Here is a 14,269-nt window from a genome sequence, read left to right on the forward strand (position 1 = left end):
CCATTTACATGAAGGTAAATGTATTTATATCAGATATAGAATATGCCGAGGTAGATTTACTTTTATAATAGAGCTTGGAATGCTGGACTGCTCAGATATTATTAGATTAATATTATTATGAGCCACATTTCCTCCTTATGATTATAGATAAATTATTTTAATATTTTTTCCATCATTACACAAAACAGTCATACACATGTGTCATTCAAGCCATGAGGCAGCCTGTTCAGTTAATTACACCGCACAATGAAACAAGAAACTCTGGTTTAATTTCGGTTCAATTTAATGAAGATTTTTTTGTGTAAACTGGCAGAAAAACACAAACCATTGCAGTGTATAAAGTAGTGGCGCAGTAATAGAAGTTAAGATCCGTCCAAAATACATGACGCAACAACAACAGTTCCAGTAAGGCACCAGAAAAATGCATCTAACTATCAATAAATACCTGTTGTATGTTTGGAAGACAGGACAATGAGGGGAAAGTATCTTTGGCTCATGAAACTCATTCAGATCATTCCCTGCAGTCATTTGATCAAACCATCCAGTGCACCCACTCAACAACCACATTTTCCCTTAAACTGCAGAACAGATCCATTTGTGATGTACAGTACTTTCCCTTTTCATAAGTGATGCCTAAGTGTTTAAGAGTTAAATGATAATCTTGATCTTCCGAAAGTGTAATACGTAACACTGAAATCAGCAAGTGGGATACAAAAGTATTTTTTTTTCCATGTGATAATACACTTGTAATGTATCATATAGGGATTCATTTTCATTGTACTGATGCAAAAATAACAGTCTGTATCATTCATTGTGATCACTGTGCAAGATTTGTTACCCATTTCACGACCCACGGGCAGCAGAATAACATAAGACAGGCTAATTCTGACACGAGCTACACAAGTTAATTTAACCGTTTGGCAATTCTGATTAATCGTTTGGCCGGTCATATAGCGTTTGAGGCGTTGATCAGAGATGAGAAGGAGAAAGGGCTGAGCTTGTAGCCTGCTCCGCTGTAGAACTTGTTCTGAAACTCCACCCTGTGAGAGAGACGAGCGTAGTCAACCCACAACAGCACAATCAACACTTCTAAACTTTGTAGGGCGCCGCTATCAGGAAAAATTGAATCATGAACATCTTCAGCGTGGATTTCTCAGTAAACCAAGGCATTGTATGTTTAAGTATTTAAAACAAAGAAACTGGACTTGAGGTTCTTCTAGAAACTCAAGCTAGTCTAGTTCCCTTGTTTTAAATACATGTATTGTATATTTTATTCATGGCTCAGTGAATAATTTATCTTAAACCACCATAAGAAAAAAACAAAACAATTCATGTGCAAAAAGTACCTAAAAATAATGTCTAGACTAAGATGGAACTAGACTGTTCATGCTGCCTACTTTAGATTATATACATTTTTCCTTGTGGAGGCTCCCTGAGCTTTAACACCAGCCTTAAGTAGGAAAAACAAAACTGTCGAGTCAGAGTCAGGACTTATTCCACCACATCTGTCAGGTGACAGACAGCAAACAAAGTGCAGTAAAAGCACCAATAAACCACATGAGAACTGCCTGAGGAAACTCTGTAGAAGGATCACTGGATCGTCTGGATGATCTAATACAAAGGTCTTCAACGTTTTTCAGGCCAAGGGACCCTCTACATATACCTACACATATACCTACTATATGTGTTCTACATTAAACTTGGTCTAGTGCTATTTATAAAAATTCATTCAATTCAATATTAAGCTATCCCTTATCCCTTAACTAAAATATGTTGGATACATGTTAATGTGTATTTAAAGGCATTTAAATTTGAGGAGGAAATTAAAAAAAGAAAAAAAAAGATATAATAAATGCCCAATCAACCAAAGATTTGGGACTCCCCCTGCAGTACCTCTGTGGAGTACCTAGGGGTCATGGACCCCCTGTTGAAGTCCTATGATCCAATACCCGATATTCAAAAGTCTCTCCCCTTCTCCTTCCTTCCTCTCATACTCACCAGTGCAGACGGAGCGCGTGCAGAAAAGCTGAGAGTCCCTCCATGACCAAGAGGATGGAGACGGTCAACACAGCAAAGAAGGCGAATATCACGAAGAGGATGACGGATCCCACGTAGCCCTGCCACTTCAGTGCAATACGCATGACCATCAACCACAGGACCTCTGACAGCTCTGTGGAGACACGAATAACTCACCATCGCAGAACCATAATTGGCTGGAAAATTAGTATCATGAGCAAGCTAGAGGGGAAGTCTTGTGTGTGTGTGCATCATGTGAGGATGAAGGCACACATGGTGTTTGTGTTGACACTAACGTGCGTGCGCCAGACTCAGAGCCCAGAGTCGGAGGTAAGAGGCCGTGTTGGAGATGCAGCCCAAGCAGTACTCTATGGTGTGGATGGCCTGATGCATGAACACATCTGCAGTATCAAACTCCTACAAACAGCACAATCAAAGCAGTTGGATATATATATAAAAAAATAAATAAATAAAAACACACATACACACACACAAAACAGTGCATCATAGACCAGATTTAATCTTCAATCGCTTTTCTTTTACCTCCTCTTCAGCAGCGCCTCCTTCTAACTCCCCCTGACGAGTGTTGATGGAGCCGTTGTCAGACACCAGTGGCTGCCTTTCTGCCTCCTGATGTTGCAAATATTTACAGATCTGTTAGAAAAGGGCACTCGCAGTAGAAAAAAAGGGTCAAGGTTCAGTCAATCAGACTCACAAAGTGACGTCGTCTTCTCTTGAATGAGATGTATTCACACACTGGCTTCCCCAGCAGGAGGACTGGGACAGCACACAGAGCCAGCACCACCAGGACGGTCTGCACCACAACCTACACACCAGCAATTACAAGAAAAGGAGGCGACGTTAAAGGACAATGCCACCAGCTATAAGTACACCATGTTGTAAGAGTAGGCTGGGCCTGAAAATGTCCTTTATGGACTTAATACCTGCTGCACCATCTTGTTAGACTGTGTAAGGAGGGATGTGTCTCTGGCATAATGACTGACACAAGACATATACTATAGAGTTCAATCGCTTTTCTTCAGCCCAGAAGTCATTTTAATGACTTCACCAAATGGAGTAAGCAAATAATCTGTAAATTAAAGTGAGATACCATAGCAACTACATAGAAGTGCATCTTCTATGCTGGACCTAGACCTTTATGGTGCCATCAATAGAACATTTATACCTGGATATACAGCCATTTTTTTTTTTTTTTTTTAATGTGAAACCATTCCCTAATAAATTTATGAGTTTAATATATTAACATATAAATCATATATATATATATATGTAATAAATAATAATATAAATTTGCTTGCACAATTTTCTTTTTAGAAAAAGCTAAATGTCTTGGTTATTCCATTTTAAATAACACAACAAAATTGACACCGTTGTCACAAATTACAAGTCTGTTATTTAAACGTTCTCCTGCTTATAAGCGTATTTCAGCGTTTGCTTGTGTGCTAATCTCGAATCTAACTCAGAATAAACGTTCAATGACGCGGGTTCCTTGTTAGTTTCAGCCACCATCAGCCCAGCTGTGATATTTTCCATTTTGGGGGAAATAAGCACACCACACACCTGTCCCTCGTAAAGCGGCAGGTTGTCGGCATTTTGCGTGAACAGGAACATGTCTATGAAGTGGATGAGGATGCTGGGAGCGCTTTTGGACATGGCAGGGGTATAGACGATCCACTTAAAGATCACCATGAACACCAAGTAGCCAAACAGACACAGCATGAAGATCAGCTCTGGGATCAGCACAAAGAACAGGCTCCTTAACTGGCCAAAGTGCCTGCAGATAAACAACAAGGAGAAGCAGATTCAGGGAAACGAGCTTACGTGACGGCAAGGCAACAGTGGTTGAGGTGTGCACACAACACACACACACACACACACACACCCAAAAAGCAGCACTCTTACCAGTAGTTGAAGAATGACAAGCAGACTCCAAAAGTCATGTGAATAACACCGATGATGACGGACATCTTCATCTTGTAGGAGTTAAGGAAAGTCAGTTTGTTGTTGGCCAGGCCCCAGATCTGACAAAAACAAAACAAGAGAGATTGAGAATGGATGCAGTGATCTTTGTTCGTGATTGAAAGATGGTGAGTGTGGTGGCCATACCGGGTCGATGCCGAATGGATACGGGCCGGTAAAAACGCCAGGGACAGTAGGACTCATGGACAAGTACTGGCTCCCTGCCAACACCGACGAACTGGAAGAGATAACACAAACGTATGAAGCGACTATTTAGGGAAAAAAGAGGAACGTGAAATGTCTGCTTAAGGCTATTTGAAGCATCCTCACTTCCATATGTTCTTTTCGAACATCGGTTGGACGTGCCACCCCGAGTTGAATGTAGCAAGGCCTCTGCTGAAGCACTCGTTGTAAACGGCCCCCGTGTAGACAGAGAACAGTCCCATCAGCAGAATGAGGTACCTCCCTCCAAACATCATCCTCCAGATCTGTAAGACAGAGGAAGGAGGTCATTCTTGGATCCAACGTTGACCCAGATCAAACGCTTTTATAGCAAATATGGTTTGTTTCTTTACCATGTCATTTTTGATGGATCTGAAAAGGCACTAGGGTAACTTTTGAATAATACTACATGTAAACCTGAACTCAAACAGCACTGTAAACTGGAACCATATGTTCCTTTTCCGTTTTTGCAGAAATGTGGAAAATTCTGACGGCTTCAAACATTGTATGTAGTCCAAGTGAACTATGGCTTTTTCTCATCTTACATATATGAGCATCAGTGTTGTTTCAGTTCAGTTTTGGACCCTAAATTGTACGACACCACCAAAGCTACATTCAACATAAAAAAAAGATTTGGTGGATGAATTACCTCATTGTTGCTGTTCCGCAGTTTGGGGTCCTTCTCCTCAAGTACCATCCAGAGGGCAGCGAGAGTCATCAGTAAACCATGGCCCACGTCGCCAAACATCACCGCAAACAGGAAGGGGAATGTAATAATGGTGTACACCGCTGCGGAGGCATTGAAACAAAGACTTGAATTAAGACAAATACAAGCAAGCTTTCTACACCTCGAACAAACTCTTGATGCCAAACATCGAAGAGAGCATCGTTTTTGCAGAGTGCTGACGTACCTGGATTGACTTCACGGTAGCTGGCCACTCCGTAGGCGTCAACAATGTTCTGGAAGCCAGACGTGAAAGAGTTGAGGGGAAACAGAGTAGGCGGAGGGGTGGAGGACGGCAGGCGGTTGTAGAAGGAGTCGACCCCACTGCCACTCTTCCTCTGAGGGTAAAGAAGAGAGTTGGATAAAAATGGAGAGAAAAATTAGGCAATTTACTCATGAATGTCAAGTGATTTGTGTTTCTGGGGCCCTGATGTCTTACCCCTCCTTCCCTCAGAGCGCTCTGCAGTTCAGGCAGCTTGGCAGTGGGACACCAGGCCTCAGCAATCAGACATTTGTCGGTAACCGAGGGGCTGCAGAGGTTCAGCACCAGCTGGATCGCCTTGCATTTCTGGACTCGCACCTTCCACTGGGGCAGAAAAGTCACAGCCTGCACCAACAGCTGCTGCAGGAACTCCTCGGTCTGTTGCAACACCTGGAGTACAGTCGAAAAATGTGAAAAATGAGAGGTGTGACTAAGTGAGGATATTGTCCTTGGACGAAATGATAAAACAGGGATAACTGCATTCTTAGTAGTAAACTTTTCTGCCATTTCAGACATTGTAAAAGAAGGAAAATGTTGGTGATTCTATCAATGTTGCAATATGATTTTGTAAAGAGATGGTAAACTCACTGATTTGATATCATCAATTCTACCCTGAAGTCCCTGCAGAATTTCTTCTCTCTCAGCAGTGCTTTCAGGGTATGCGAATGTCTGCGTACGGAAGCTGCGATGAGGAAATCAAAAACAAGTTCAACCTCAACCTCAACGCACGAGAGCATGTCAATCTAAAAAAAAAAAAACCCACAAAAAACTAAAAGAGGCACAGATTTTCTCACCAATCGCATATCTTCTTGACTTTCTGTCCAATCTGATCTCCCCAGTAGGAAATGAGGAACACGGTCCATTGCACCATTTCTCCCTGCAGACCCCCCCAAAAAAAACAAAAAAAAAACAAAAATAAAACACTTTCATTTAGTTAGAAATATCTCACTTATGTATTTCTACCAGAACCCTTTCTCTCTGCCTCTGAGCTCTCACCGTGTCTGGGTGCTGAAGTCGATCCTCCATTTCTCTGAAATCCACGATAATGTACCCGCGACACGCTCGCCACAGCAACCGTTCGAACGAGGGCACCTTCCAAGGGTGGACCACTCCTGCCACAAAACTGAGAGAGAACAGACGCAATGGAAAACGTGTTGACGCGTAGACAAATAGACAAATTCAAACACATTCTTTGCAAATGAGCTCTACCTGAGGTGGACATCTTGGCGGTTATCAAACAGACCTTGGCTTTCCAGTGCAGGTGGTGGTGGTGCCTGTGAGAATTTACAAAAGAGACTTTAGTGTAGTTTAAGTTTTGATTAAATAACTAATACAGTAACTGTTATAGAAATGTAATTGTTAATCACCTGTGAGGCTGTGAGAGAGTGTGTTCTGGTCAGGACTCCTTTGTATTGACAGAGCTGCGTCAGCTGAGCTCGAAGACTGTCCCTGTTCCGAGACACCTAGAAGGAAACACACACACAAATCCCATTAATCGAGAGGGTTCATCCCAGGCGTTACGCTGAGAAGAAAACAGAAGCCGTAAGATTCCTGACGGTAGTCTTGCTTAAGGTGCTCACCTCTTTTAGCTCTCTAGCCAGCCTCTCGCTCTCCTCCTCTATGGTGATGAGCTCGCGGGGCTGAGGGGCTGAGGGCGTTGGGCAGGGAGGAGAGAGGGGACCACGCAAGGGTGGAGATATGGAGCGAGTGATCTCTTGCTCCAGGAAGGCTGAATGGCAGGTAATGAGATTAAGGAAAGGCAGGTAGAGAATATTAATAATTAAACTAATGAATAAACAAGATTAAAATGCATTCGTGGCTGACAATGAGTCGATACTTACTAAAGGTTTTCTCAAGGTCTTCGCATCGTCTGACCTCATTGACAAACTTCCTCTGAAAGGCGTTGACGTTAGGATTCAACTGAAACATTAGAGCAGGGTTACTCAAGAGAGGGAAAAAGCAATGGTAAATAACAGACAAAGCAACTATCAGCTAGTCTGAACTCAGATAAGGAGAGATTTCACAGCGATTTTTACAAAGGATAGACAAAGACAGTCACGTTGAGCTTGTCATGAGCCAAAAACGCATGATTAAAGTCATCCGTCACTTACACGTAAAGCAATTCAGTTATGGACAAGAGTGTGAATATAATCCATTTGTGCTTTTGAACAACGAGACAATGAACCAAGAGCAAAGCGTTTAGGTGACTCACGTCTCTGAACTCCACCAGGCCCAGCTCTCCCAGCTCACTGACACAATTATAGGCCGAGCCGGACTGAAGGAAGAGCTGCACCAGGCAAACCTCCTCGCTGCGAAACATGGAACCCATAGCTAGGACAAGGAACAAGGAAACAAGTCCAAATTTACATTTGCTTCTCGACGCTGATTCATAAGTAAAGAGAAGAGGTGCCAGGTGGCATCTATTTTCAGTTGGGACAATAAAAACCGCTCAGTTAGTCAATGCAGAAGTTAATCGGTGGAAACTGAAGAAAGGGGAAGCGTGGAAACCTCCTGACTGTGACAATCAGGTGGGATTTCCATTTTTGCACAGATGCCGTTTCTGCCAACTCTTGCAATTTTATCCATTTTGTTAATATAATCATTTAATAATACACTAACTAAAACACTGCTTTATACAGAAATATGCAGTCAGTATCCAGTTTATCAGTTTCACGCAGCTAAAACTAAGGTGCTCACAAGCACTCTGAGGAAAATCTCTCCTCCGTAAAAGGCATTTGTTTTAAAATAATAAAAAAAAAGTGTTGCTCTCGTGTTACACTTTGGGGGGTACAGTAAGAACTAAAATAGACAGCGCCCTAAAATGAAAATGAAACTGAATCCTAGCCTCTCTGAACATAAACTGAATTAAAAGCTGCTGTATTAGGCCGGATTGATTAGAAATGTCTGATGAACTGACAACCGAGAGTGTGCAACATTAAAATATTTGTGAAGACTCTGTCTAACTTGACGTAATAATAACTATAAATCCCCGGATACACAGTAGCTAAGTAACGTTAACCTTAAGTCTAAAAAATCTCTGCCTTTGCCTACATCTGGTGTTATGCAGAACTGAGCCAGTTTCGTTTTTATTAGCTCATCGTGTCAGTTAAACTTGGGGTAATTACAAACAAAGGGAAGTCACTTTTTTAACATTTAAAGCATTAAACTACGATTCACTTGTTAGTGTTAGGGAAATTCAAAGAGAAGGAAAAATTAATTAGCACAACAAAGACTGGATTCATGTAAACAGCAGCAGCAGCAGCAGCAGCATGATGAAGGGTAAACGGTAAAAACGCGTTTCATGTGAGCTCACAGTTGAAGCTAAATGTTAAATATCTTACCGGCCCGCGTCCTGATTTCAGCTGGACTCCGACGTACTGTCCAGCCCCGTACCGTGGGACTGAGGAGACCGTCTGGTCGTGGTGTTTCTGAGCTTTTTCAGAAGTTATTTCTCCGCTCTGTACCACTTCCCGTTTGTGAAAGAGAGTCACGTTACTGCGGCCTCACGTGACAGTTAACCGCTCGTCTCTCGTTTGGCCACGAGAGGTCGAGAGAGATTGTCTTCCGGTTATTTAAATGGCGGCAAAGGCAACGACCGCAGACAGATGTTGTCTGGTTTTTATCGGGTTATTTGATCAGTCTGTGTCGATAACATCGAACTCTGCCTCTGTGTTAAATATTAATCTGCTATATCGGGTTTATAATAATAAACACAGCTGGTTCGGGCGAAAAGTGGTTGCTAAGCGACCGCCATAATGACATTATCTGTCCCGAGCGTCATTAAAGCCGAGTTGGCATCCAAACAAAGAGACATCACAACTTGTGTGGAAATTACACTTACACCTCGTTGGATTCAAAGCAGGAGATGAGTTGTTGATTGAAAACGGCCCTCTTTATGTTTCAAGTTTCTTTACTGGCTACTTTGATGGTGCATACTGAAGCAACAGCGCTCATACACAGTACATTATTATTGTGCAATATCAAAGGAAAAGCCGCACTGAGACAAACAAGTACGCATTAGGTACACTGGAACATGTCTAAGTAACATCCACACAAATACCAGGTCCAAAAGTTTCTCAGCAGATCATTGTATTGTCAGAAGATGGTCAATGTTACTTACTTCTCCTGTCAGTGGTTTTAATGTTGTGGCTGATCATTGTGTATCAGAATGCATTTGTTTTTACCAGGGTACACCAGTGAGTGTATACCAAGTTCATGCTAATTTATGGCAACATGTATGTAACCCTGTGAGAAATGTTTTAACCGAGGACTGAACAGTGACAGACGTCTGTATGGCAATATAAAAGATATTTTTATTTTATTGTAAAAGGGCAGAGGTGCAACAGACACAACAGCAGGTAATGAAAAATATACAATTGGAGGAAGAAAAAAAAAAGACGGCTTTAAATGGAACTGAAACAGCAAATGAAACTTAGGGAAGGTTAAATATGACTAAATTGTTCACAGAAGTACACAAACCTCTTCATCTTCCATTTTTACGGTACATCACTACAGATGTATTTTAAATTTCACCCTACATATACTGTAATGAAGATGGTCTACATTAAGAAGCAAAGTAGATCAATTAGTTTCTGATCATGTACACTTTAAGAGTTGTATCACAAGCAACTGAAGACCCTCCACACACACACAGAAAAAAAAAGAAAATACTACAGTAAAATCATAATTGCTGGCAAACAGGACAGGAACTTTACACTGGCTTTTGCATCTGATTTCATGTCATTCACATTCTGAACTTACACAGCCAACAAATATGTTGTACGTACTAACCATGCTGCTGTGGCTTCAGAGAGCAGATCATTTTAAGGATTTATTCCTTGGACTTGAGGACTAACACTAAAAGAAACAAAGTTAGCAGTGATTTTCATTTTTTCATTTTCTAAAAATGACTGTGTCCAGGATAGTGGCTGCTCAGACACAAAGACACGTTCTATCCTCCTCTCCATTGCCCCCCACTCCCTGAATCCTGAATCTCTCCTTTTCTACAAGCTGTAAAATTTGAGACTTCTGTCCATTCCTGCAGAGGTCAGGAACTGAGCGTTCTCTCCAAAGGCCACACCAGTCACCAATCCTGTATGATCTGCAATTTAGAAAAGAAAATCAAGTTTTAAAACAAAATCTATATCGTCACAGATTACTGTCAGGTTACATTCACACTATATGATCATTTGCAAAGGTATTGCTCATCATCACCTGTGAAGTTGAGGACCTCAGACCACTGCTTGCAGATGTAGACACGGATGTCTGACCCTCCTACAGCCAGGTAGGTACCACTCTGATCAAACACAAGGGACTTCACCTGAAACATAAAAAAAAAACATAAATGAGATTAAAAAGTACAGATAGATGAAAACTGTGTGACCGTCTAATGTTACTGCACACTCAGAGTTTGCTTTCTTACTAGGTGTGATGTGACAACATGTATTTTCTATGCTAATGGCCTGCGGGCTACAATGTCATATTTAGTGTATTAGTATTATATTAATTATTAATGAAAGGTACAGTATTGATAGTTTTCTTCAAACTTTAGGCAATATTATTTAAATATATATATATTTCTCAACCTGTCAAACCAATACTTGCAATTTCTTACCTCATAGTTGTTGTCAAGAGTGATAGTCTTGAAGTTCTTCAGTTTCCTAAGATCCCACAGTTTCAGAGAGCTATCCTGAGCACCTGGAGAACAAAAGTAAACACACAGATCCCTTTAGACTGAAGACCCCTGCACGACTTAAGATATTGTAGTTCAGACGAATGTGATGTGCGACACTCTAAATTTTGCTGGATCTTTACAGGAAAGATTAGAAGCAATATTGTGGAAAAAAGTTAGTAATTCTAACCTGTGGCAAGATAGTATCCGTTCTCAGAGAAAGCAATGGAGGTGACGGGTCCAGAGTGGCCTGGGAAGTTGGCCACGTTAGTGCGCTCCTTCAGATCCCAAATCTTGATTTGGGAGTCAGCAGTACCAGTGCCAAAAATGAGTCCGTCAGGGTGGAACTGAGCACAAGTGAGAGCTGTAGGATAAAAATGGAAACGTTACCTACTGAAGAGGATGTTGGCGCCATCGAACATAGACGTAAACATAAAAGGTTCTTACCGCATCCAGCGCTTTCATCAGTAACTTTGGTGAGGACTCTACCAGTTTGGATGTCAGAAAAGGCCCAGTACTGCAGAATAAAATAATAATAAGTTAGTGAGGTTAGCAGCCAAACTGTAGAGCCATTACTTTAGTAAGTAAAGCCTGAGATCTGTCACACACCTGATCCTCAGAGGAGCTGAGCAGGTAGTCCCCAGTAGCATGAAGGGAGAGTCCAGTGACGCCTGCCTCGTGGGCACGCACCACCTGCACACAGTTGCCCCCGGTGACAGACCACACACGGATGGTGGTGTCTGGAGATGCAGAGAAGACCACAGACTAAAGGAGGAAAAAGCGAAACACTGGATTAGAAGAAGAACAGTGTACAGTTTGTCTCCTTATGTGATTTGGTTATCAGGGAGACGTTTATCCCCTGATGTATCAACAGACGAAGAGTTACCTGAGATGGATGGTAAATGACGGAGGTGACTTTCTTGGTGTGACCTTTAAGCGTGGCCACAATCTGCTCCTCGTTCTTATCAAACACCACCACGTTCTTGTCAGCTCCACCTGAAAGAACACGAGTGGGTCAAAATCACATAACAGACTCTTCATACTGGGACTGGTGTGAAATCAGATGAAATTCAATGTACCAGTAAGCACTTTGCTGGTGTCAGAGGGACACAGATCCAGAGCCAGAATACCAGGCACACTGGCACTATGAAGACCCTGGAGGCAAAAGGCAAAACAACGTGAAAACCGTGTACGTCAGATCAGTTGTATCCTTCTGATTATGCAAAATCAATACTTACGGCGTGAGAGGCCACTTGGCGGTATTTGCTGAGATCCTCGGCTCTAACCAGCTCCTCTGGGACAGTTTTTCCTCTCTGGATGAATGAAGTAAGACATTTGGGTGAATGGAGAGCAAATTTTATAGTATCACAACAGAAACAACGTTGTGGTTGTTTTATTTTTACGATATGGAGATCTACAGGACAAATGGAGCTAAAACAGAGAGACGTAATACCTTCTTTCTCTCTGTAGTGAGGATCGTAGCCTTGTCTTGGAGCTGCAAACAGAAAAAACAGATACTGAAACACCTCTTAGACTAGCTCAACAAAGCGACAGTTTACCACAAGATAAAAATATCTTACCTTCTGAATGATCTCTGGGGTCATTCCCACCTGTTCACTAATCTCCATAGGCTCTCCACCAGCACCCTGAAAACGACAGAAGGCAGAATTGAAGATTGTCTGAAGAAACTATAGCAAAAAAATCCCTCTCTGGTGTAAGAGCACTCACTGCTGCAGCTGGCTGGGAGGCAGGGGCTGCCTGTGGGGCAACCAATCCGGCTTGGGGTTTAAGCGTGGCAAGAGCTGTAAAGAATAATCGAACCCGTTAGAAAATCTCATAATACCATCCAACACGTTTGTGCCGCTTTGGAACAGATACGTTACTCATAAATGTTGTTCATGTGCTGCAGAACTCGAGCAGCACAATCACCGTAAACCCACCTTCTCGGGCAGCGGTGACCTCTTTGGTGAGTCGAGCAATGACTCTGCAGGCGGCGTCGTGTTGGTAGAGGGCGTGCGAAAGTTCCTGGCGAGTGGTCTGCAGCTGCTGCCGCAAGGTGAAGCTATGAAGCATGACGGCATCCTAAAACGGAAAAGAGAAAAAATTAACAATGAACTGTGGTCCTTATTTAAAGCTCATACCTTTAAAAGCTAGAGAAAGGGGTAATTGAAATATTACAGTCTTACGACTGTGGGGCTCTCTTGCAAATAAAAACAAGAAAGCAACATGTTTTCTTAGTTTAAGGTTGATTTTTTTCCAATAATGACTAATAATTTACATTGCACGGTGGTCTACAACAGATGTATTTAAAAGTCTGGTGCATTCTTTTCTTTTACAACTTCGCTGGGTTTACAATACTTACCCACTCATCTTGCAAGGACTTGAGAATGGCAGGAATGCTTGTTGCTGATGGTGCCTTTGGTCTAATAGGATGGGACACTAAAACAGAGAAAAGCAACCTTTAATCAAGATTTTTTTTTTTTAAATGTATTCTGATTTTAAAGACTTCTAGAGAGTAGTTGCGGTACTAGGGAGCAATTTTGAAATCTTAACTGCAGATGTACATAAATCTAAAGGTAAAGCACATTCACGTATCACATGAGCACAATGTTCAGCATGATGTTCATGAATGGTGCAGATTTGTGTTACTTTCATTTCTCAGTAGGATGTAAAAGAAAACTCCTCCAGAATCAAAACATCACATGTTTAAATGAATTAAATGAGGATCTGTTGTATCGTAGCGTATTAGCTTTGACTTTCATTGGTTTACCTTTGATATCTACGAGTTGCTCCTCGGACAGAGGCTGTCCGTTCATCGGGTCTGTCCCATTCTCTGCGATGTACTTCTCGATCAGCCTGCGCTCAAACACTTGGTTGGACACCGGAGAGACGCACGGGTGCTCCGGCACCTCATTGGAGACTGGAAAAGACGACGATAACGCTTAAAAAACACGTAATATTAACAGCAAAACACACACAAATATGACCGGGGAACTATCTCAAGTAGCGGCGGCAATGCATGGGCGCTAACGTTAGCTACATATGCTAGCAGCATTAGCGCGGTGCTGAGCTAACCGACCAATGAATTGAGGTCCACTTACTTGCGCAAACCAAAGACATCTTCCCGACTCAGTCCTAGTGATCTAATTTTAAAAATGAATTATGCTAACTCTGTACCGAATAGTTATACTCGCTAATGGACACTTTACTTATGTGTTTTGCTCAATTTAGAAGTAGCACGCTGTCCTTTCATTGCCGCTACAAACGGAGTTGCTTCCTGTTCTTCTTCTTCTACGGTCAGTTTTAACGTAAGAGACCTGCCTCAGAATTTCTGCACCGCCACCTACCGCCAGGAATAAAGCACTGCACTAACTAAAATTCAAGTGTTCATCAT

At 42.0% G+C, this 14,269-nt stretch overlaps 2 protein-coding genes across 2 annotated transcripts; both read right to left on the reverse strand.

The window, feature by feature from the left end:
• Positions 1-265: 265 nt before the first annotated feature.
• Positions 266-8,709, reverse strand: tcirg1b (T cell immune regulator 1, ATPase H+ transporting V0 subunit a3b). The gene is made up of 21 exons (XM_047585592.1): positions 8,546-8,709; positions 7,417-7,535; positions 7,046-7,124; positions 6,785-6,933; positions 6,572-6,667; positions 6,414-6,478; positions 6,201-6,327; positions 5,999-6,081; positions 5,793-5,886; positions 5,382-5,594; positions 5,130-5,280; positions 4,868-5,007; positions 4,327-4,484; positions 4,144-4,234; positions 3,940-4,058; positions 3,598-3,811; positions 2,732-2,842; positions 2,560-2,646; positions 2,313-2,433; positions 1,999-2,170; positions 266-1,040 (listed from the first exon to the last, which is right to left on the reverse strand). Exons 2-21 carry the CDS (start codon positions 7,531-7,533, stop codon positions 947-949), a joined length of 2,481 nt encoding a protein of 826 aa, XP_047441548.1. The 5' UTR covers positions 7,534-7,535; positions 8,546-8,709; the 3' UTR covers positions 266-946.
• A 786-nt stretch (positions 8,710-9,495) lies between these two features.
• prpf19 (pre-mRNA processing factor 19) lies at positions 9,496-14,168 on the reverse strand. Its single transcript, XM_047585759.1, has 16 exons — positions 13,977-14,168; positions 13,646-13,795; positions 13,238-13,314; positions 12,816-12,957; positions 12,604-12,677; positions 12,456-12,521; positions 12,329-12,370; positions 12,114-12,188; positions 11,955-12,030; positions 11,762-11,871; positions 11,485-11,640; positions 11,323-11,392; positions 11,066-11,239; positions 10,819-10,901; positions 10,419-10,524; positions 9,496-10,305 (listed from the first exon to the last, which is right to left on the reverse strand). Exons 1-16 carry the CDS (start codon positions 13,993-13,995, stop codon positions 10,208-10,210), a joined length of 1,518 nt encoding a protein of 505 aa, XP_047441715.1. The 5' UTR covers positions 13,996-14,168; the 3' UTR covers positions 9,496-10,207.
• Between the last annotated feature and the right edge of the window lie 101 nt (positions 14,169-14,269).

This window comes from Mugil cephalus, chromosome 5 (genome assembly GCF_022458985.1).
Source record: "Mugil cephalus isolate CIBA_MC_2020 chromosome 5, CIBA_Mcephalus_1.1, whole genome shotgun sequence".
Classification (NCBI taxonomy): domain Eukaryota; kingdom Metazoa; phylum Chordata; class Actinopteri; order Mugiliformes; family Mugilidae; genus Mugil; species Mugil cephalus.